This window comes from Leuresthes tenuis, unplaced genomic scaffold (genome assembly GCF_036924035.1).
Source record: "Leuresthes tenuis unplaced genomic scaffold, fLeuTen1.0.hap1 SCAF_10, whole genome shotgun sequence".
NCBI lineage: Eukaryota > Metazoa > Chordata > Actinopteri > Atheriniformes > Atherinopsidae > Leuresthes > Leuresthes tenuis.
The window spans coordinates 12717169-12739441 of record NW_027325364.1 but is presented as its reverse complement, the minus strand read 5'-3'; the positions used below and the strand labels follow the sequence as shown (position 1 = coordinate 12739441).

General features: G+C 40.9%; 2 protein-coding genes across 3 annotated transcripts; both read left to right on the top strand.

Annotated features, from left to right (window-relative positions):
• The first annotated feature begins 2421 nt into the window (after positions 1-2421).
• Positions 2422-7226, top strand: ube2s (ubiquitin-conjugating enzyme E2S). The gene is made up of 4 exons (XM_072394161.1): positions 2422-2611; positions 4232-4379; positions 5325-5515; positions 5610-7226. The coding sequence occupies exons 1-4, from the start codon at positions 2609-2611 to the stop codon at positions 5973-5975; spliced, it is 708 nt and encodes a 235-aa protein (XP_072250262.1). The 5' UTR covers positions 2422-2608; the 3' UTR covers positions 5976-7226.
• A 238-nt stretch (positions 7227-7464) lies between these two features.
• shisa7a (shisa family member 7a) lies at positions 7465-18027 on the top strand. Of its 2 annotated transcripts, XM_072394130.1 has the most exons (7): positions 7465-7555; positions 8919-9118; positions 11118-13563; positions 14126-14280; positions 14742-14807; positions 15093-15278; positions 15468-18027. In XM_072394130.1, the coding sequence occupies exons 3-7, from the start codon at positions 12797-12799 to the stop codon at positions 16466-16468; spliced, it is 2175 nt and encodes a 724-aa protein (XP_072250231.1). In that variant the 5' UTR covers positions 7465-7555; positions 8919-9118; positions 11118-12796; the 3' UTR covers positions 16469-18027. The 2 variants fall into 2 exon arrangements, with proteins under 2 accessions (XP_072250231.1, XP_072250232.1); XM_072394131.1 differs by lacking the exon at positions 7465-7555 and having other exon boundaries at positions 8271-9118; positions 11121-13563.
• The last annotated feature ends 4246 nt before the right edge of the window (positions 18028-22273 follow it).

Sequence of the window (22273 nt, the reverse complement as noted above, 5' to 3'; positions counted from 1 at the left end):
CGCACTAGTTCCTAGAGCGATACAAAACAAGAATAAACCTATTATATACGATTTGTGGTTTTTTGAGTCTCAAACTGTGTATCTTGCAGATGATTTTTTTTGTGTCATCTGTTTAAAGCTCTTTGTATGTCATACAGTGGTTATTTGGAATTTCTGTGTTTTTAAACCATCAAAGATTTTTTATTCTTTTATTTTTTGAAAAAGCACCATCACAGTACAACACACGAATACTTTGCAGTTTCTACAAGAGTAATCACAAAATGAGAATGCCCTGATAAATCATAAAATTACAATACAAATATCACAAATCAGAAAATGCAGAGATAGGCAGGATCAGTCAAAACATGCATAACTTAAAAGTATCTGCCTGGCATCTCTTTGCTTTGTGTTTCCGTTTTGGTTGTTTTGCAAATTTATGCATATTTATATAAATGCATCATTCTGTATTACCGTACTTTGTGATTGTTTGGTGCCTCCTTTTGGTGGATTTTGCATCTCCCTTTTGTCTATTTTGGAGTCCTCTGATACCGTTTCACTTAGTTTGTATTAATTTATGTCTCTACTGTACCTAATCTTAGAAGGCTTTGCTTGCTTTCTGGGATGTACATTCTACTCAAGGGAAAAGCCCAGGGTGCACAGTGCCACGATCAGTTCGTTCAGTGATCTGTTTGCACTGCACTAGTTTGAACTACGTATAACAAATTTTTTGCACTAAGTGTACACAGATGAGGGGCTTTTGCATGTAATAATGGCCAATAAAGTGTTTCTGACTTTAACGTTTGGAATACCTTTTTTTAAATTTTTTGGCAAAAAAATTTACTAATTAAAACCAATTCATTAAAAAAGTAAAAAGTGTTCACGCTGATTTCCAAATAAAGTGAAAATGTAAAACTGAGGAGCAGCATTATTAACTGAATATCACAGGGCTTATTGATCATTCACATTCTCTATATCCGCTGTTTGCTTTTCAGGATGGTGGCGGGCTGGAGCACACCCCAGCTGCCATCAGGTGAGTGGAGGGACTTCCATCCATCAGAGATAACACAGAGAAACAGACAACAATGCACACACAGTTATACTTATGGTCAAATTAGCATCAGCAATTTACCTAATGTGTGTACCTGGGAAGAAAGCACAACGGACAGCATGCAAACTTAGAGGCACAAAAAACATATTGAAAAAAATATATACATATAAATTTAATCCAAAAAAACGTCAGTAACAGCACAGATTTAAACTTAATGTACCTGCAATTTTGGAAATTTTCCTCAATTTGGAGTGCAAAAGTAAGGAGTGTGACCATCCATTTATAATCCCTGGTTACTATCAAACTAAACAATCAAGCATCACCCTGAACTATTTAAAGTATTTTTGAATAGATATCAGACACAAACTGTAACCTTCACACTTCAGAATTCAGATCTGGAGATAGGAATGCTGACACCACATACCTGTGGGGGAGGGAATTTCTACATAGAAATCTTTATCTTGTGATTATTTGATTTTTGTGCACTGAAATACTCGGTTGAATTGGGTCTAATTCTTTTTGTCACTGAGGTTGGAGTGTTTCAGTGTCATGGCGAAACTTGTTGTTGACAATAATAACAAAGCATGTTTAAACATTTTTTTCTTTTTTAAAATAAAAAAGAAACATCTTACTGATTTATAGCTGTGACATTAGCTGTTCTGTACTCCTTCTCGTAATACAAATTGAGGAACACCATATTAAACTAAATTAAATAAAGAAAAGCCTGAGTCCTGGTCATGAAGCCAGCCAGTTAAACTGTGACGCTGATGCAGCCTAAACTCAAGGAGTGAGTTCCTTATGTTATATGATATTCAGTAACAATATATGAATTTGCTGGGGGCGAAATAATTCATGCTGCTAAATAATCCCTCTTTTTAGGATGATCAAAGTATTATTCAATTCAGTTAAAATATTTTCAACACCTCATGCTCAAGCCATTTCGTTAAGAAACCCTCTGGATAGACAGACTGTTTAAATTTTACGAGAAACGTTGTCTTTGTCTGGTTGAAGCATGGTTTTGTTTTCCATTTTTGTTCCTGCATTTTCCTGTATTGAAGTCTACTTCTGATTATTTCCATAAGAACAACGCAATTTTAGTCGAATTTTGTATGTATCATTCACCCATTCAGTTTTTCTCCTTGTCTTCTCTATATAAGTAAAAAAAACTTTTAAAGTTTTGCTTGTGCTTCTTAACTGTTTCATACAACGGATCTATCCTTTCAGTATTGATCAGGGATGTGAGTTTTTTAAACGGACCAATGGCTGATTAGTATCAGTCATATCTTTGATAGTGTGTGGCCGGTAGGGCCTCTGACTGTGACGCAATGAAAAGGATGTATGGTGATTGGTTAAAAGTTTCTGACGTATCATGTCACTAAGATTCCCATTGGTCTGTGATACTAGGTTAAACTGAGGATCGTATTTTTGTTCCTGTGTCAATGTAAAGAAGAAAAGAGCAGTAACCACTGAGACCGGGTTAAGTTCTCATATAAGATAATTTTTTCAAGCATTAACAGAAGAGGCTTCTTATATCTGACACCAGCCACATACCCGCCGCCCTAGCAGATCTCCATTCCGAAGATGGTAAGACAGATGACCGAGCTTATTGCTAATAGCTAACGGGAGTAGCTGCTAGCTCGACCCGATGTTTAGTCGTCGAAAGCTGCCGAGTTTTTTTTTCTTTTCTTCTTTTTAAAAAAAAAAAGGTTGTGTCTCTTTAGTGGAGTTTTTGGTGTTCGTTAATAGTCCCGACCTGTATTTCAATAATCCAGTTATCATTAACACTGTAGCACAATTTTTCAAAACCACCAAGCAGCTTTGACATTAACTAATTGAAGCTAGGTTTGTAATGCTAATCGTAACGTAAAGTTAACGTTATTTGTCGGTTTGCTGGTAATTTACGGACCTTATAAATGGTTTCAAATGAGTGTTGTCGGACTTTCGTGCCTAGCCTTGCCTTGAATAAATCCCTGTAAAAGTTTATTTTCTTCTACGAGGATACTTGAAATATTCTAAGGACTGCAGCATAAGAGGTAAAAACTTTGTAGCTAACCCAAAACAGCCCGATTTATTCATAGGAGTTACATTAGTACGGTTATAATGCGGAGCAATAACTGATACCACGGCCAAGCATACAAAACCCTTGTGTTTGTGTGAGATGGTGCATCGACAAGAGAGGAGTCTGAAAGATGCTCATGGCAGTTTTCCTTCAAGCTTAGATGTAAACTGATTTAATGACTGTTTTTCATTATTGGAAACACCATTGTGTCAAACAGTGCGATATCATGAAGAACAAGTACACGGTTGGCTTCTAATATTAGGACAATTTAGAATTGAGATTTATGAGAGGAAGCTTACCGTTTTTACAATAGATTAAGCATTAAAGTCACGTGACTAACGAAAGATCAAAGCATTGTTTTTATAAAGTGTATACTACTGTCTTGGCATTAGCTGATATTCTCTAGGAATAGCATTGGTCAGGTCCCAGATATGTCCCTGTGATGGGCCAAATCTGACATGCCTTGAAGAAATTCAGCCCAGGTACAGAAATGGCCTGAGGCTGCATGCTGAACCAATGATAAATGATAATGACAATAATTATGATGGTGATATTAACAATGATAATAATAGTGTCCTCATAACTCAATTTTTTAAAGATGTATAGATACATCCATGCAACTAAGTCACTTGAAGCAAACTACATTTGAAATCCAAATTAATATTAAGAGCACATGATTAGGGACATAAAGTAAGTGCAAGTAGAAAATATGAATGAAAAGGCTAACTAAATGAGCTTTAAGTAGTTGTTTCCTAATATCGGGTACATATGTTCCTTTAACATTATTTATTAACCTATATTTGCCAGTTCTCGGACCAAACTGGCTCAAATTTAAACACCATTAGTCGGCATCCTTCAAGAGGCCAGAGCCAGCTCACTTTGGGTGACCTTCTGCCAGAACACAGCCGATTCTGCTGCCAATTAGTTTGGAAGAAAAAAGAAACACAAAACGACTCCAAATATTAGAATATTGCTGTGCATGTACATGTGGCTGATGCGGCTGTCTGCAATTACTTTTCATCACAAGAGCGTTACACTTGAACAAAGACAACGTTATTTGTCAGTAAATTATTTCCGTCAGGAACAGTATAGTGGGCCTGTGCTTGTACATAACTGAGTACTGTACCACTGTTTTGTCTCTATAGAACTCCAATGTGGAGAATTTGCCCCCTCATGTTCTTCGCTTGGTCTACAAAGAGGTTTCAGCTTTGGCCGCAGACCCACCTGAGGGTATTAAGATTTATCCCAGTGAGGAAGACATAACTGAACTTCACACGTCCATTGAAGGACCAGGTAAGGATTGTAGTGTGGCGTCATGTCCAGCTGGCACTGGCTGTGATGAGACCCGTCACCTCTGAAATGAACTCATTCTTAAACTGATTTTTTTAAATTTTTTTTTTTAAATGTAACATGTGATCCAATGCCTCTCTAAAGCCAGACTAACTTTAGACAGTGTATCTAACTTGCAGCTTACTGTTTAGTGTGTAATCTATTAAAAGCTGTTAATGATGTCTCTGCATCACAATTGTAAGTACAGCAGCTGTCCCACAGTTGCACATTTAGTGAAATTACTAGACTATGTAATAAATGACAGTGGATAGAAATTCCATTTTATGACCAAGCTTTTCCCAGCTCAAGATAATTGCAGCTCTTACTTGTAATTCTCTCTATTGTGCTCCCTGTGTTTAGGAAGTTGGTTGTTAATTGTCCAAGCTTAGATATTAAAATCTGACACCAGCTGATGAGGACAACAGCTCTTTTCGACTAGCTTTAGACTAAACATTATACAAAGTAGAAAACATTTTCCTGTGTCAGTTAAAATGTGTACACTTGTTTTTTGGCTCTATTTATGATTTAGTGCGTCATGTTAGGCACATTAACCCACTTGAACCACAGTCAGTGGTGTCCATGTTATTTTGTCACTGTGCGCTTGTTCCCTCAGACCTTTTTATTTTTAATTAGGCTTTGAAGAGCCAGACACTTGTCCATGTTTTTAACTCCTTCACAATTCACCTTCTTGGCTTAGGTTTATTTATAAGGTACTGATAGTAGTTTTCATATAAAATCCCATAATGCAGTCATTATGTTTAAGTAATATGTTATGTTTAGGTTTGAGCCTGTGTGCAAACACTCTGTCGCTGACCCGGGTGTCATATTTTTTTGTTTTTCTGAGTTGACTCAGCTGCAGCTCTGCCCCCACAGCACTGTTCATGTGATGAATTCTTTATACTTTGACAGAGGGAACTCCATTTGCTGGTGGCATTTTCCGAATGCGTCTGGTCCTCGGGAAGGACTTCCCTGCTGTTCCACCCAAGGGGTATTTCCTGACCAAGATTTTTCACCCCAACGTGAGTCACAAGGGAGAGATCTGTGTCAACGTGTTGAAGAGGGACTGGAAGGCAGAACTCGGCCTCAGACACGTCTTACTTGTAAGACTGACTCTTGATTTTTGTTCTGACTATAATGATTAATTTCTCCATCATTAAGTTTCTAATCTTTCACTTTTCTTTTTCCGCCCGACAGACCATCAAGTGTCTTCTCATCCATCCAAATCCAGAATCGGCTCTGAATGAAGAGGCCGGGCGCTTACTGTTGGAGGACTATGCTGAATACGAGTCACGTGCCCGTCTTCTAACAGAAATACATGCTATGGGTGGGCCTGGTGGTACCTCTGGGGTACCTCAGGACCCCAACGACGGCCCACAGCCAAAGAAGCACGCAGGCGACCCTACAAAGAGAGCGGGTCCCAGCGCAGCAATTGTACCGGCAGCTCTGGGTAACGGAGCCAATGGAGCCAGTACCACTAGCAGCAATAGCAACAGTAGTAACATTAATAATGTAGCAGGGAAAAAGAAAGCAGATAAAAAGCGGGCATTGAGGCGACTTTAATGCCTCAGCAAAATTCTCAGCGAGCGTGTGAGTGTGTGCGTCTGTCTGTCCGTGTGAGTGTAAATATAAATATTGAATTTTTGTTCCCTTTTTTCTGACTCTTTCTACTCTCGAGTCCAGATTGTCCATTTTGTACCCTTGGTTTTGCCACCGCTTTGGCTCATCCTGTTTGCATTACAGGTTTGTTAATTATTTCCATACCAGAAGACACGGTGACAAATATCCGCTCCTCTTTGACAAGAAAATAATACAGTTTTCCTGCAAAAATCATGCCGTGACTTGTATTTTTCCTTTTGGCCTATTCTGATGAAATAACAGACGATGGCTTTCACTGTGCAAAAATACAGCCTCTACAAGTCCTGTTATCTCAGACTTGATATCAGTTCTTTTTAAAAAGTGCTTCTTGGTAAATGCTGCTGTGATGGTACTGTGTACTGCACAGCCTGCCTTGTCCATGACTTTGAACAAGGACGTTAAAATAAAATACATTTTAAAAATCAGGTTTTCAAATTGAGCTAAAACGAAATTCTTGAAAAAATTGATGAAGAAGAAGCCAGCATGCTTGGGGTCATGATTTGGAGAGAAATATTGCTACTGTTGTGCAGCAGTAAAACCTTTTTGTAAACTGTATTTTTCATATTGTGACCCAAAAGCAGTAAAGGTATGGAAAAGGTTAGCAATGGAATATAGAAAAAGTGTTTTTTTTGTTTTGTTTTGTTTTTTCTACAATGGTTTCACTGTCTAGTATTTTCAAAGGCTTTTGATTGAAATGTCCGTATTCAGCTGTCTTGTGGTTGTGTGTGAAGACTTAGAACAGCAGCTGTGAGGGAACAGGGTAGGTTGTCAGACAACTTTTGTAAAAACGAAACAAACGGAGAAAAAAAAACCCCAAATCAATCGTCAGTTTTCTGTATTCCACAAACTGTGGCGTGAGCCACTTGGTCTACACCTGTCTCCCTACACAGCAGTATGAGCTCAGATACCCGGGGCTCCGCTCAGCTATGGGCACTGGAGAAGGCATCCATGTTTGATAGAGCCATCTCTGCACTATCAGGGTTTATTGGGCAGGTTTTTCTCTCTCTGCTAAATCCAGAGGGGAGCGAGGGAAGGGGGGTGGGGGGCACATTTCCCAAGGAAACGCTGTTTTAATTTGGATGGAAAAGGTGCGTCTGAAACTCCTGTTACAGTGCAGACTGGATATTTTGTGTCGTTTCTAATTATTTAAATTAATAAAACATTGAGATACAAGAAGTGAAATGAAAAACGAGTCCTATTTGCTGCTTTGCTTGATGTAGCTTGCTTGTATGATCGCACACAGTAATGCTGGGGATGTATGTGAGGGTGATGCTTTTACCGTTCGGTGATATAAGATAGCACTTCACTTTGTTTATAGTGGTCTCCTGTTCTGATGGAATAGCCATTATGAGGAGAGGACTAATTGCATCCACCCCAGCAAACCAGTGAGTGAAAGTGCACCCGGCAGAGCATCATTGGACCATCTAATGAAGGGCTCCACTGGCCTCTGCTGCAGACATGCAGCAGCCCACCCACCTGTGTAGAAATAGCAGCCTGCCATGTAGGTAATTATCAGGCCCTTCCTAGACACCTGGGGCTCAACATAACCCTGTACACCTTCCCCAAGCTCCATTTTGGAAGTGCTTGCCTCTTTTTCCACCTGGCATCCACCTCCACTACAAACAGCCCCATCAATGCTTAAAGCCCATCTTTTGACACGGGTTTTCCTGGGATTAATTGAATATCTATTGCGGTCCTGTGGGCAGGTTTTTTTTCTTTCTGTGTCACATGATTCATCCTGTTGGTCCGATGTGTAACCAGTGACCCCAATTGATAGGAGCCCAGTTCATTAAAATGCCCTGCCGAACCTAAACCCAGGTTATTGTATGTGCTGTTGATCCGGGGATCGTGACGAGACAGTGACAGGTGGAATGAAGCCAGAAATAAGCGCCAACTTCATCTCACAATTCTCGCATAAGCTCTCAGCCAGTCTTTCCTTAGGTTTTCGTGTCTTTCCCACTGCCCCCTTCTCGTCCTACACTAAAAGAGATCTGAATTGTCAGTGTAGGTCTGAGTCTAATTGACAGTTTCGTTCACGCTCCAGTGTTAAAGCTTTTGCGCCAGTCCTCTCCCCTTCCCCGTTTTCATCGCTTTCATAATTGCCACCAACATAATGACACAGTTGCTGTGGCAACCGTGTCTCTCCTTCTCTCTTTCTTTCTCTCTCTCGCGCGCACACACAAAGAAAAATAACGTGCACACTCTTTGGATCTCGGAGGTCTTCCGCTGAACACCAGCCGATTGAATTTAGCAACTTTTCTCGCGTTTTTATATTGTCATCGTCTCACCTCAGCTTTTGTAATATATATATCTATATATCAAAGAACAATAAGATAATCCCTTACGGACATTTTGATTTTTTTTTCAGCGCCAGTGAAATATTTGGGGTCACTCAATTAAAAGGGGTGGTTTAATGGAGGAGTGAGGATGAACGCCACCAGTTGAATGGGCCTAATGACCTGCAGCACAGAGAGGACCGGAGTGGAAGCTCAGCACCAGTCTGACGGACCAATCACATCGCTCCCCCGCTGGCGGAACTCCGTGAGGCCAGTCGCAGTTAGGCGGTGAAACCTATATAGCTTGGAAATGATTAAGAGAAACACCTTCAGTGAGCTCTAGATTGAAGAAGTTATATTTTGGAAGATCACGTCTGACATTTTTGCGCATCTTGCGTCCTTTCCGGAATAGTAACTCTAACTTGTGCCTGTGCACCAAACGGAAAATTCCGATGCAGCGTATAGATGAATTGACACATGTATCAGAAAATCTCAGAACATCTCGTTGTTCACCATCCCTCTTTTAACTCCCGCTCGCGTTTTTTTTCCACTTCTTTTTTTTTTTTTTTTTTTGCTGCTGTTGGATTATCAGAAGCCTGATGGAGATGCAACAAGAGCGACCGAGATCAGCGTCACTTCTGAAAAACACGGACATTTAAAACAGGTGGCAGATCCAGCAAGAGTTCAATCCGTCCTCATCATCTTCTGCTACAATAACAGGCTGCCATCTGAGAGCCGCTGAGATACACAGTGCGCAGGCTCTCCAGCATCAGACCCCAGAGCAACGCACAGGTAAGACACGACAAAAATGCACCTTTTATTAATGCAACATCACTTACCGAATTACAAGCAGATTGATACTGATGGATACTTTATCGGTGTGTTTCTGTGTGCATGAAAATTTGAGTTTGGCATCCGTGAAAACGCATCAGCTGTTCAAACAAAACATTTGGATGAGAGATGCGCCACAGTAACCTCCACACACTCAGGCTTTATTCTGGGCAGATGTGTTTTCCGTCACTTTAATCGATAATTGCCGACATAATGCGACATTCTGAACATATTAAAACCACTGATAAAAGACACACACACACCGACACATCCAGTCGGACTACACGCACACGCACACACACCGGCACGGATACACCCACGCACTTTTAGCCTACTGTTACATGCAAGTCATGTCCGTAACCCGCACGCCTGTTCGTCGCAAGTTGCAACTTATTAACCTAATGAGGGATGGAGTGTAGTCTGAGGAGAGGATGTCCACATCATTCGGCTGATGCAAAGGCATTGCGCAGCATATATTCACTGATAAGACTGGAGCAGCCGCTGCTCCGCGCCTTCCGCTGTAATTAACTGTCATTTACATCCACAGTGAACCTATTCAAGATTCACCGTAGATTCACACCACATTTCGTGTTCAAACAGCGTGTGTGAAGAAAAAGTGGCCATTTTGTTCCATTTCTTACAAACACCTGTTGAAATTTTTTTGCTTGTCCAGGCGTGCACGCGGCTTGACACCATGCTGCAATGAAAATCACTGGTTCCTTTGCTTTCATACATCACTTGGAACATATTGAAATCGGTACCCCCCACCCCACCCCCCCCACCCCCCCCCACAAGTGGCCATGCAACCCTGAGCTGCATCTTCACAGTTATGAATCTGCGCCCTTTATCCCTTGGTTCCCATCCAGGCTCAACTACTGCATTGCTTCAAAACCACAGAAGAAGGCTATTGTATGTTGTGTCCCTTTGCTGGAAAATAGCACATTGCAAGACCCGAGGCTTTTGGCAACAGCAGAGATGGTCTTCTATCATTTCAATGGCCCTTTTAAGTTTGAAATCTCTATTGTTATACAGCTTTAAATGCACATTTCTTTGAATATTTGGACAGAGGTAAAAGGACTCAGACTGCAGTTGACTTGATAATGGAATTGAACCTGGGTTGGCAGATAATTGAGCAAGGCATCAGTGTCATCTTGTTGAGCAGGAGATGTGCAGATGTGACTTTGAAATCTGGTTTGGCTAATGGGTGTAGATTGGATTCTGCCTCCCTTCTCTTTCACTGCCTCTTTCACTCACACACAGACAGAGCTGCAGTGCTATTCTGAGAGAGTTAGCTGCCTCAACCCACGCACAGAATCTGAGAAAGAGAGAAAAGCAGAACGAGGGAGAAAAGAGGAGAAGGAGGGAGCAGGAGGACTGAAGGAAAGAGGCAGAGACTTGCTACAAGGAGGTTTACAGAATGCCGACTGTAGTCTGTCACATGCACACACTCACACAAAGCCTTTTCTAGACTTTCATACGCTCTTCTTTTAACGCTTCTAACTGCAGCTGATATACAGTCTTGATTAGCACCCCTCTCATCTTGTGTGTGGCATGGACTGCATTTGCAGATCTGTTTGGTGGTGCTGTTTGTGTGATGTGCTGTGTTGTATTGGTAAGTGCTGGGAGAAATGTACTTGATTCTGTGCCACCCACACACCGCCCTCCCACTCACGGTCGTCTCTGCATCTATACCTCTGGCTCTTCCCGCTCGCCACAGTCTCTTTGCTCATTTAAATCCCTACCCTGCATTTATCCCGCTGCTCTCTTTCTCTCTATCATTGGCTTTTCAGGAGAGTGTTCATTCTGCAAACAAGCACACAGACACAAACTTGGCTTCCCACGGTGCACATAGTGCAATTAATGTCCACATGTGCACCCAAAAAGAGAACACGCAAGGGTCAATGAATGAGAAGAGGTTGCACAGTTTCATCTAATCTAATGTCTGTGGTTTGTGTTTCAGCAGACATTTGGCCGACGCAGTCCAGATTCGATTGTCGACACATAAACCCGAAGACGGTTCTGGAAATCGACCAGAAACTCTTAGAGAAGACAAGAAGAGAAATTCTGTTGGAGATCTCTGCTGGAATAATAGTCAGCGGGACAACTGCTGCTTTGTGTTTCTCATTTTTCCTCCAATGAACTCTCCTCAGAAGGTTAGAGGAGCATGTAACTGAAACTAGTGGAGCCCTTGGTGATTTCAGCATTCTGTCTCCCCCATCTGTGCCTACATTCTCTGCTACAGATAGGGACGTTTTGATAATTACATGTAATTATAATTTCTGTGGGAGACGGATCTGCCTCTGTCTATTATTGCCAACACCTCCAACACAATAACTTCACACATTTACATATTTCTCAACAAAACTGATATTCTTTGAACCCCGGAGACGCATCAGGAATAATTTTACTAAGAGAGACATGTCACATGCAGAAGCAATGTGCCATTCATCTCATATCTAATTAGGGATACAGATGAGTGACATGGGCAACATTTTGTGCCTGAAAGCTGACTAAAAGCTATGGCATTTGCCTCGTTTTGCAGTACATTTTACAGGCTGGGAGTAATTTTTCTGGTTAATGCTTACCCCTAATTTTCTGTTGTTACAGCCTTCTAGCACATAAGCAGAGCCGTCCTCATTATCACTCACAGCCCAGTCACAGGAACGACCCATGCCAGGCGAGTGCTGCTACAAAGTAATCCAAACATGGAAAACATTTAGATAAATAATGTATCAATATATGTAATCAGTGCCTAGGGCAGTGATACAGATTATGACCTATTCAAAGGAAATTAGACAGTATCAATGGACTGTACTGATCAGTGGTGAAATCACTAAATTCCAACTGATTGTTTGAAAGACAGAAAAGCACCAAATTTATATACTTGAATATATACTTTATATAATTGAATATATATATATTCGATCATTCTTTTTTCTCCAGAGAATAATTGGTTTCAGGATAAATAAGTGCCCGTTCTGAATGTACGCAAAGCCAGACTGAAATAGTCAACCAGATAGAAAGTAGACAAAAACGTTAAATGTTACAAGTGCAACGATCAACACAGGAATGCACAGGAAGGCCATATTTTACTGAACAAACTTGCTACTGATTTTCATTTGACTTTGTGGACTTTGTGGATTCAAAAAGTAATTTAATCCAGAAGTGCATGTGATATCTGTTCATTTGTTGAGTGGGACAAAGCATTGGAGAGTAAATGTATAAATTTAGTTGTGCTCAGTTTTTCCACTTTAGTGTTACTTCTGATTTAATCCAGGGCCAGGAGATGAAACCGTTCTGTTTCCAGATTTCCTTTTTAAAAGGCTGCTGAAACCGTTTTAATACTGTTAGCACCAATTATTGAGACACACACAAATATTTTGTGTTTTAATTTGGTCCGTCTTTTATTCCACCTGACCTCTCTATCATTATCACACTATATGAATACTGACAAAAACTAAAACCAGACTAAAGTATCTCAGACTGAAACTACTGATACATCATCATCATATCCAGTAGGTCGTACATGCTACATGAGTCCTTCACACGGCATTTTAGTAGGTTAAACTGCAAAAGCGGATACACCGTTGTAACGGCATTGACTCAACAACAGAAAATAGATGTCTTAGTCATGTAAAAATGACGCCCACCACCAATCTCCGAGTCCTCGCTGTCTCCCTGCTCTCCCTCCTCACTGTCCCAGTTACCACTGCTGTGGAGACCTATCCACCCCCCCCTCCTCAGCTCACTGACCGCTCAGGGAGACCGTCTACTGAGCAGCCCGAAACTGACTCCAGCCCCTCTCTCCTGCTCCTTGCCATCCAGGCCAATGCCAGGCCAGCTGCTCTCCAAGGCAGACCCAAAACCCCAGAGGAGCTTCCAGAAATCTTAGAGGGAGTTCTTGAGACACCTCCGAGACCGCTGCCCCAGGTAATGTTCCCCAAGAATGTAACCTCATCAGAGGCCCTCGCACCGCCTCTAGGTGCAGCCCAGGTAGCGCCCATTCCACCTCGCATGATGGACGTGTGGATGGATGTATGTCGGGGTTATTATGACGTAATGGGACACTTTGACAGCGCTTTCAACTGTTCCAAGGACACCTTCGTCTACTGCTGTGGAACCTGCCATTACCGCTTCTGCTGTCCAGAGCGTAGAAGGCAACTGGAGCAGGAGAGCTGTAAAAACTATGACTCTCCAGATTGGGCCAAGCCACAGACAGAAGTCACGATCACATCAGAGGAGTTGGGCCCTGACCCAGACTTCGATCCACTGAAGCAGCAGAGCCATAACACAGGCTTCGTCATCGGCGGTGTGGTCGTTTTCATGGTAGCTGTTGCTGTGGGCATCAAGGTGGTCTTCAACAAGGTGCAGCAGGAAGCTAACCAAAGGGATCTAAATATGCCCAGGTGAGGCTCATCCCCCATTTTTTTTCTTTCATCACTTCTGACTGCTGGATTTGTTGCATCATTCTGGGCTTAGAATAGTGTTATTAGTCATCAGCTGAAACATATTTGATCTTCATTAAGTGGCTGCTGCAGGATTCATGGTTGCTTTAATTCCCTCAGTGCCTTCTTATCTCTTATGGCCCACAATCTCTGCAATTAGAATGTGCGCTTTGGTTATGCAGGTTACACTTTTCTATCTTTATACAGGAGGATGATAGCTGTAGATCCATATTAAATGTTGGTTAGTTCCTTGTAAGTACTATTGTGCACATACTAATATGCGAGCATTGAGAGGTGATCATAAAAGAGAGATTTTTCACCATAAAACTGACATTCTCATATATTCAGATAACACGTGAATTATATCAAAATTACTAGAAATGTTACCCAAGGTTTGGGTTTAGAGTTCCCTCAGGACGCATTTGATGTGGTATTATGATGTGGAGTTCACTATGGTCAGCTAATGGCTTATTGTCAATTTCACCCCATGTTTCCTTTTTGCTTGTGACTGTTGCACCATTAGAGCCCTGGTTGACATGTTGCGGCACCAGTCGAGCCCAGTCCAGCAGGATGAGAGAAACAACAGCGTGGCTCTGGCCGTAGGAGATGGACAGGGAACATTAGGGAGGGCTCCCAAAAATCTTTACGCTCCAGGACTGCCCAGCAAGGATAACAGATGTGAGACTCTATGGCCTATTCAGTATTAGTGAATAGCACGATCAGAGCTTTAGTAACAGAATCTTTTGTATGCAGACGCACCTATATATGTATGCCTATGTATGCAAGTTTTCTTTTTTTTTGGTTTCACCACTGAAATATCTTTGAGACGACATGCAGTACTGAATAAGATTGAAATCCCCAGTGGTGGTGTGCTAAAAAAAAGGACTCTGTTGTTATTTTTTATTGGCTCTGATCACCAAAAAAAGATTTGTCTGACTTCCCTGTGTGTTAATATTAATTTGCCACTTTTATTAAAAAGCAGTTAAACGCACATGAATCTGCAGATAATTACGTTGAGATGAATTAAAGATGGTATATACCTGTGCATGCCACAGTCTTTTTGTTCGGACATCATTCGGCTTCAAACTGCCTGACATCCATTTTGTGAGCTGATTACCTTATTTTCCTTTGACTTACAGTGGGCAATCTGCAACACAATTTCATCCACTCATCAGGCTCCAGCCCGAAACACACCGCAACCATCGGTAAGGCAGCTGCTGAAATCAGAGCTTCCATGTAAATTACCTGTAATCGCTGTAATTCTTCATTTACTTCATTCACTTATATTTTGAGCTAAAAAGGAGACTTATTCATGTTAACAATGATAATGATTATCATAGCTCCGGTTGCTTGTGTTAGTGTTGAAAAGCAAGTTGAATCCTGCCTCTTTGAATGTTAGCAGATTCACACCCTGCTACGTGCGGTGCGATATATCCAGAGGAGCAAATCTCATTTAACACACAGTCGTTTTCCTCCTGTGGTCTCTGTAGAACGCACCCCTCGCATGAACAATGCTCAGCTGGCAGCTGGAGGCACCCTGCTCTCCAGTAAGCACAACAACACCAAATCCCAGCCCGCCTTCCACCACTCCTTACACAACCTGGCCCAGCTGCCACCCTCCTATGAGAGCGCCACCAAGCCTGAGCTCAACAGATACTCCTCACTCAAACGCCTCGGTAAGTGCTGTGATTTTTTTAAAAATGAAACACCTTCTCACTCCTCTTCCAGTGCCGTTTCTGCTGCTGTTTCGTAAGCATGGTGACACTCTTGACGCTTTGCCACAAAACGCAGAATGCATTATTATGTGCTCATGTTTTTTTTATGATGGTGATAAACAATTCAGAGAAATATTGTTTGGCTTCCAGAGAAAGGTCTTGATGAGTACTCGTCTGGTTACTGCACCACCAAACGCCGACCTCACACAGCCCAGCCGGCACTCCAGTCCTCTCAGCATCATCTCCACTGGGGTGGAGACTACACCCTCAGTGGGAGAGGAACCCTTCCCAGGCACGCAGTTCGTTCTTGGATCCCGCCTCCACCCTCTGGCATGCCTGCTTCTCCCACTCCCAATCCTTACCCTCTGGATCCCCCGGAGCCGCAGTATAATCCCAACTATGACACTCTTTCCAAGCCTCCGAGAAAGGTTAAGTCCACTGATCAGCTGCTGAACATGGGTGACCTCCCAGCCAACACTGGGACACTGTCCCGACTGTCCAAGAACCAACAACACCAGTACTACAAAGCCATGGCTGCCTCCAACAAGAATTCCAACACGCAAACCCTCACCAGGAAGACGCAGGACAGACAGGACAGACAGGACAGGCAGGACAGACAGGACAGGCAGGACAGACAGGACAGGCAGGACAGACAGGACAGGCAGGACAGGCAGGAGAGACAGGAACGGCTGCTCATGTCCCCGGACCATTTGGAGGAGAGGATGGGGGTTGGAGGGATGGGTGTCGTAGATCCATATGCCCACACAGGAGGTGGTGTCCCCACGCTGCCACGCCAGCAGAAGGCCCAATCCCAGCAGAACGTCTGTGCCACGCCCTCCCTTGACCGGCACCACATGATCAAGATGAACTCTCATCCCACGTCTGGACGAGAGCAAGAGAGAAACCCGACCATGACGGGGCACATGAGTGGGGGCATGGGTTGGGCTGGGGAGATGCCGGGAGCGGGGGTAGTCATGGGAACGGGAACACTAGGGGGTCACAGCGCGAGGAGGATGGCTTTTGCAGCAAAAAGGCAGAACACCATTGAGCAACTACATTTCATACCAGGAGGGGGCGGTGGGGGGTCAGGGGGAAGTGCAGGAGGCAGTCAGGGGATCAGGACAGGGAGTAAAAATGAGGTGACAGTGTGAGGTTTGTGCCTAGAGTATGGCCATCAGATGTATGGGAATAGATCGCCTTTTTGCATTTATCTATTAGATATAATAACAAAATATAAAACTAGAAGTATAGTAACAGTATAATGTGTTTAGGCTATTCAAATTTGTGTTCTCTTGTAATTAAATTAGCTTGAATATAACTACTTATAAAAGTAAAAATCTAGGTGGGGAACAACTCTTCCACTTTTGTGATAGCCTACATCAGCCATATTTTGTAACAGAATTTGCCATATTGCCATATACAACAGTGCCATTACTCGAAAGACTGACTGGACACGAGAAAAGAAAACCCACAGAGCAGTTGTTCATGATTTAGTTTTGTATGTGTTTTTCAAAAAGTACTCAGGAGCCATATTAGATAGGAAACCAGACAATATAGAAAAGGCTTGACGAAGCGGAGGACCATGTGGAATATTTCATCGCAGAATTCCAGAAAAACGAGTACCTGGACAGTCTATCTGCCCAGCTCTCGCTGGCAGTAATCTGTTAGACTGGATTGGATGGATGAAAAGCCCCATGGACATGATGAGTCTCAAAGACCTGTGCGCCTGTGTTTAAGGATTTCTGAGATTTCACACTCAAACCTCGTCCTGACACAGGGAGACTGAACCCCGCTTGTTGCTTTCTCTGTAACTGAGTGGACAAGGTGGGATCTTTTTCCGACTGAGACGCTGCAGCCTGACACTGTTGGCAGGACTCCACGCCTGATTTAAACTGCGGACGTACCCACATTAACAATCTGATGCCTGGGTTGCCTAGTTTTCCATGTGACCTTAGATTAAATTCACCTGAGGAACTCACACTTTGATCACTGTTACACCACAGGAGTGTAAGCTGATATTAGACCACGTTAGGGATGAGATTTCCCAAAGGTTCCCATTACAAATCAGGTCCTAGCTGTAAAAATGGTGGGCTACCAAATATTTCAGAGCCATCAGATGCGATATTACTCAAAAATGTTGACACAAACTTACAAAATCAAGAGATGTATGAAGAGCATGTGTTCAGTTTACCTAGAAAGAGTTCGTATATGAAGAGCAAAGGTTTCTCTACAGAGCACAAAAGAACAGAGCATGACGCAGAGGTTGCACTTACACAACTGTCCTTCAAAGCCATTTATGGAGATACAAAGAAAACACCACAGAGGAAGCTGGTCTGACAATCACCACTTAATTATTATCACCAGGTGGCAAATTATACAAGTCAGTGATTTGTACAGTCAAAGGATTGGCTTCAGAACAAGCCAAAAACCTCAGGAGCGAGGGCAACATGAGGCCTTCCCCTGCGCGGCTCCGGGTGCCGCAAGAGACTCTGATGGTGAGGAAGCCCTTCCCATCTTCAGGACAAAGACTTTGCTGTAACATAACGCACTTCAGCCAGTATAAAGAAACAAAAAAAAAATTTAAAAAGCATTCAAAATATAAACAAAAAATCTTCATCAATAACAACGCTTATCAATACTAAGGGCTATCCTATCCTATATACTGTAGTATGTGATATCTGTGGTCCATATAAAATTCTATCTCTTTCTATTGATTTTGTGTTGATATTGTCATGACGTATTAAGTATTAATGTGTACAAAAAACAAGAGCAATTTAAGCACAGTTCAAAGAGAAACACAGAGACAAAACTTTGCACAAATCAAGCCCCTGATATTTGCACCAGATACGGACATGCTTATGTGTCGTGTCCTCAAGGTTTACATTCTGTACGAGCTGAAAGTGTGACTGATCAATGGAGGGTATTGCATTGAGAGATGATTTGTTTTTCTTTTTGTTTTTTTTCTTTTAATTTTTTTCTATCAAGTGAAAATCAGAGATATTTACACAGATCAAGGAAGGAACGGTTTGGCTTTTGTTCAGTCATGTGTTGGAGGATACAGAGATGAAAAGCTGAAGAACAGAGACACAGATTACATTTGGACAATCTTCCTATACACAGTACTAAATGTAGTTGTTATAAATATGATGGAGTGTTATTATTAACGATTATTATAACTGTTATGGTTATTATTAACAATTATCTTATGATGTAATGTTCTTTTACTTGGTGGGATTTAAGTGTTTATTGTTTTTAGATTACTAGCATTCTCATGACTAGTTCGTTTTTCATACATCTGGTCATAAAGTTTTTAAAATATTCCAAATCTTAATGCATGCCAGCTCCATTTCATTGAGAGGCATTGACAGCATGCCTGGATCTTAAGGTCATCCATGCTTATATGGCCAAGTTTCCAGCTGTGTGTAGTGTGCCTAGACATCAGCCTTATGACATCTCGATCTCAAATGATTACTTAGGTTTTCGCTCTGGTACAAAAAACATGTATTGAAAAAATCTGCAGCCTTCAAAATGTATGTGTAGACAGCCGGTGAGGGATGGGTGAGTTTGGGATGGGCTACAGACAGTCTTTTGTCTCTTCTGCAGCAGCCTGACCCACTAACTTGTCATGGGTTCTACACGCTAAACCCATGATGCCATAATGTATGTATGTTCGGATGAATGTTTATTACACAGGTGGGAGAAAAACAGAGGTCGAGTGGAAACCCGAAAGCTTTGAGTGAAGTGTCTTTTTCAGGGAAATAGGACAGATGACATACAGTTGTACTAGATTTTTTAATAGAGCCACAAAAGGTCTGTAGCAAAGTCTGTAATAACTCACAAGCCATATCCATCGAAACTCATTATCACAATTTTATAAATGGTTAATCTAATTTGTGCAAGTATTGTATTTTGTATAGCTAGTACAATCAGAATATTTTGAGTGATCTCTTCGACATTAATTTGAAGATTAAAAAAATTATGTGTTAGTAATTAATGAATTGTACAGTGCCAAATTCATAACATTTTGCTGTCTTTTTATTGCCATAACCTCCTAGATGGCTACAGCTTTTTTTTTTCTTTTTTTCACAATGGAAAACTAATACACAAGGAAGGTGAAAGCTGAAAAGCTTTTTTTTTTCAGAGGGAAATGAATGAATATGGTGTGTGTTTTTACCATTATGAATTCATTTAGAGGGAGGATGCTTAATGGCCACCTTAAATAGATAGGGACCATGTGCAGTAATGACAATTAATGGATTTATTTTCATGCCTGAAAATTTCAATACAACCCTTTTGTTATTGTTTAATGCATTGATCCCCTTGGATACGGCAGTGAATTACAAAAATTTGTATAATAAAGTTGGTGGGAAAAATGTTTCGTCATTCATTATGGCGTGTGTGAGTTTTGTAACATATGGATATTGTTTTCTTTCATCATAATTTGGGGTAAAAATTAGGACTTTTATCAATGAGCACTGAGTTTCTTCTTTCTGACGTGCAGTATTTTCTGATTTGTTTGGACTCCCACAACCTTGAAAGTTGACATATTTGCCACAATGATTATTTCTAAATAAAGCACGTTTTTGGGTCATTCAGTCATATTTTATCAAATCTGAGTTCCCATTCATCTTAACACTCAAAGGGTTGGGACAGTACAGCAAATGCTAATGAAAAACACAAAAAGATGCATTCATTATTACATTTACTTTGATCATAATTTCATTGTAGGCTGTTTAGATAGATTTTTGATGTTTTTCTCTTTTTTACCTCGTTCATTTTGTCAATATATATTCATTTTGCATTTCAGGCCTGCAGCACATTCTGAAAAAAGTGGCAAAATGCTAATGAGTAACGAGATAAAACAGCAACAACAAATGTTATTTCAAACAGGTGATTTTCATCATGATTTGGTACAAAAGCAAGTCTTTGTAGAGCAAAAATGGCCAGAAAAGCTCTAGTTTGTCAACAAAAGTGTGAGATAATGATTGAAATGTTTTAAAAGAAGAACATCTCTCAAAGAAAGGAACTGGAAGCAGTTTGGACATTTCTCCCACTTCAGTGCATTAAACCATTCAAGCAATCTGGAGGAACTTCAGTGTGTAAACAGCGAGGGCACAAGCATTAACTGGAGCTGTACAGCTGTGATCATCAGGTCCCCCCAGACAGCACTGCATCAAGAACCGTCATTCATTAATAGCTGATATCACCACAAGGGCAAGGGGATTACCGTGGGAAACCTTTGTCAAGCACTACAACACAGAGTTACATTCACAAATACAATACAAAACTTTACCGTGCAAAAATTAGGCCTCGTGTTAACCTTACCCAGAGGCTGCCTCGACTTCTCTGGATTAGGAGACATCTGGAATGGATTATCATACAGCAGAAACACGTACTGTGGTCAGACAAATCAGTATTCACTATGTTCTTTTTGGAAGAAATGGACACCTTTGGATTTTGACTAAAGTTGAAATGTCCTGTCCCGATGGCTATCAGTCCAGGTCCAAAACCCCAGGCTCTGTGATGGTGTGTGGTTGTATCAGTGCTCTTAGTAAAGCTCATTCACACTCATGTGATGGCAGCATTCATCCAGAAAAGTACACGGATACTTTAGAGCAACATGTGCTGCCTTCAACAACAACATCTTTTCTGGGGATGTCCATGTATTTTTTAACAAGATGAAACCACATTTTGTACACCTTACAAAGGTATGGTTGAGGAAGAAGAGGGTACAGGTACTGGACCGGCCTGCCTGCAGTCCTGACCCGTGCCCTACAGAAAATGTGTGGAGAACTGAGGAGAAGTATTGGACAAACAAATGCAGCACCGACCCTGTACTATTGCACAGGTTAAGCTCTGTCAGTAAGGAAGACTACAACCAAAAACACTTAGTCTTTTGGTATTCTCAATGCCAGAATGTCTTTTAGATGTTGTAAGAAGGAAAGGAGACATTACAAAGTGTCAAAGCTTTACCTGATCAACTATTTTCAAAGTATACCACAGGTCTGAAATTCAACAATGGATGAATATCAGCAAATGTTGTCTTGACAAAACATAAAATATATTTGATTTCTGCTATAAAATATAAGTCAAGTAAATGTAAGACTCACTGCCTTTTTTGCCTAAAGTTGTAGTTTGGCAAATGTAAGCTATTAGCAACAATCACATTACCCTTCAAATGTGAGTATGCAGCAACTGAGCAACCTTACAATTATATTTAAAATAATTCTTTATCTAACCCAGTATAATATAATATAATACAATATAATATAATATAATATAATATAATATAATATAATATAATATAATATAATATAATATAATATAATATAATATAATATAATATAATATAATATAATATAATATAATATAATATAATAATACCAGTTAACCCCTTCAAATCCCTGACAAATGAAACCTACCTGTTTAAGATGCAACATATTTGTAACCTCTGACTGATTTCAGTGCATATTAGTGCACATTTCTTTAGTTAAGCTATTTAGCTATGTAATCTATTTAAATTTAGACTCCTTTTGAACTAAAAAAAGACAACAAGACAGTAGTAAAAGTGTTCTGAATCTAAACTGATGAGTAGGATTTATTCAATATGTTCTATTATAAGTAAGTCTGGCGGTGAAAATTTAAAGTATTTCATTGTTAACAAGGCAAATTAATAAGTTAACAAGTGCTTTTAATACCTCACACTAGAGGTTTTGTGCCATAAATACTATCTATTATAATATATCTATCACATTAATTGGATTATCATTAGACTTGCATTCACATTCTCAATCTGCAATGTTGCATTTTGCTTAGATAAATCTGGGAGAGTAAAATTATAATCTATCACCAAATGTGCGGAGAAAAAAAACAGTTGCAAAACATTTTACAGCCAAGACATGGCCTGAGGCAGGGCGATCATGCTCTATATTTAGGCCAAGACTCAGACTGAGACT

What these genes read in the sequence shown, in the direction of transcription:
- ube2s (XM_072394161.1), top strand. An exon ending in CACGTCCATTGAAGGACCAG is followed by an intron (nt 4,380 to 5,324) that starts GTAAGGATTGTA and finishes ATACTTTGACAG; the next exon opens with AGGGAACTCCATTTGCTGGT. An exon ending in GCCTCAGACACGTCTTACTT is followed by an intron (nt 5,516 to 5,609) that starts GTAAGACTGACT and finishes TCCGCCCGACAG; the next exon opens with ACCATCAAGTGTCTTCTCAT.
- shisa7a (XM_072394130.1), top strand. Translation starts at nt 12,797, where the DNA reads ATGACGCCCACCACCAATCTCCGAGTCCTCGCTGTCTCCCTGCTCTCC. An exon ending in GAAACACACCGCAACCATCG is followed by an intron (nt 14,808 to 15,092) that starts GTAAGGCAGCTG and finishes TGGTCTCTGTAG; the next exon opens with AACGCACCCCTCGCATGAAC. An exon ending in CTCCTCACTCAAACGCCTCG is followed by an intron (nt 15,279 to 15,467) that starts GTAAGTGCTGTG and finishes TTTGGCTTCCAG; the next exon opens with AGAAAGGTCTTGATGAGTAC.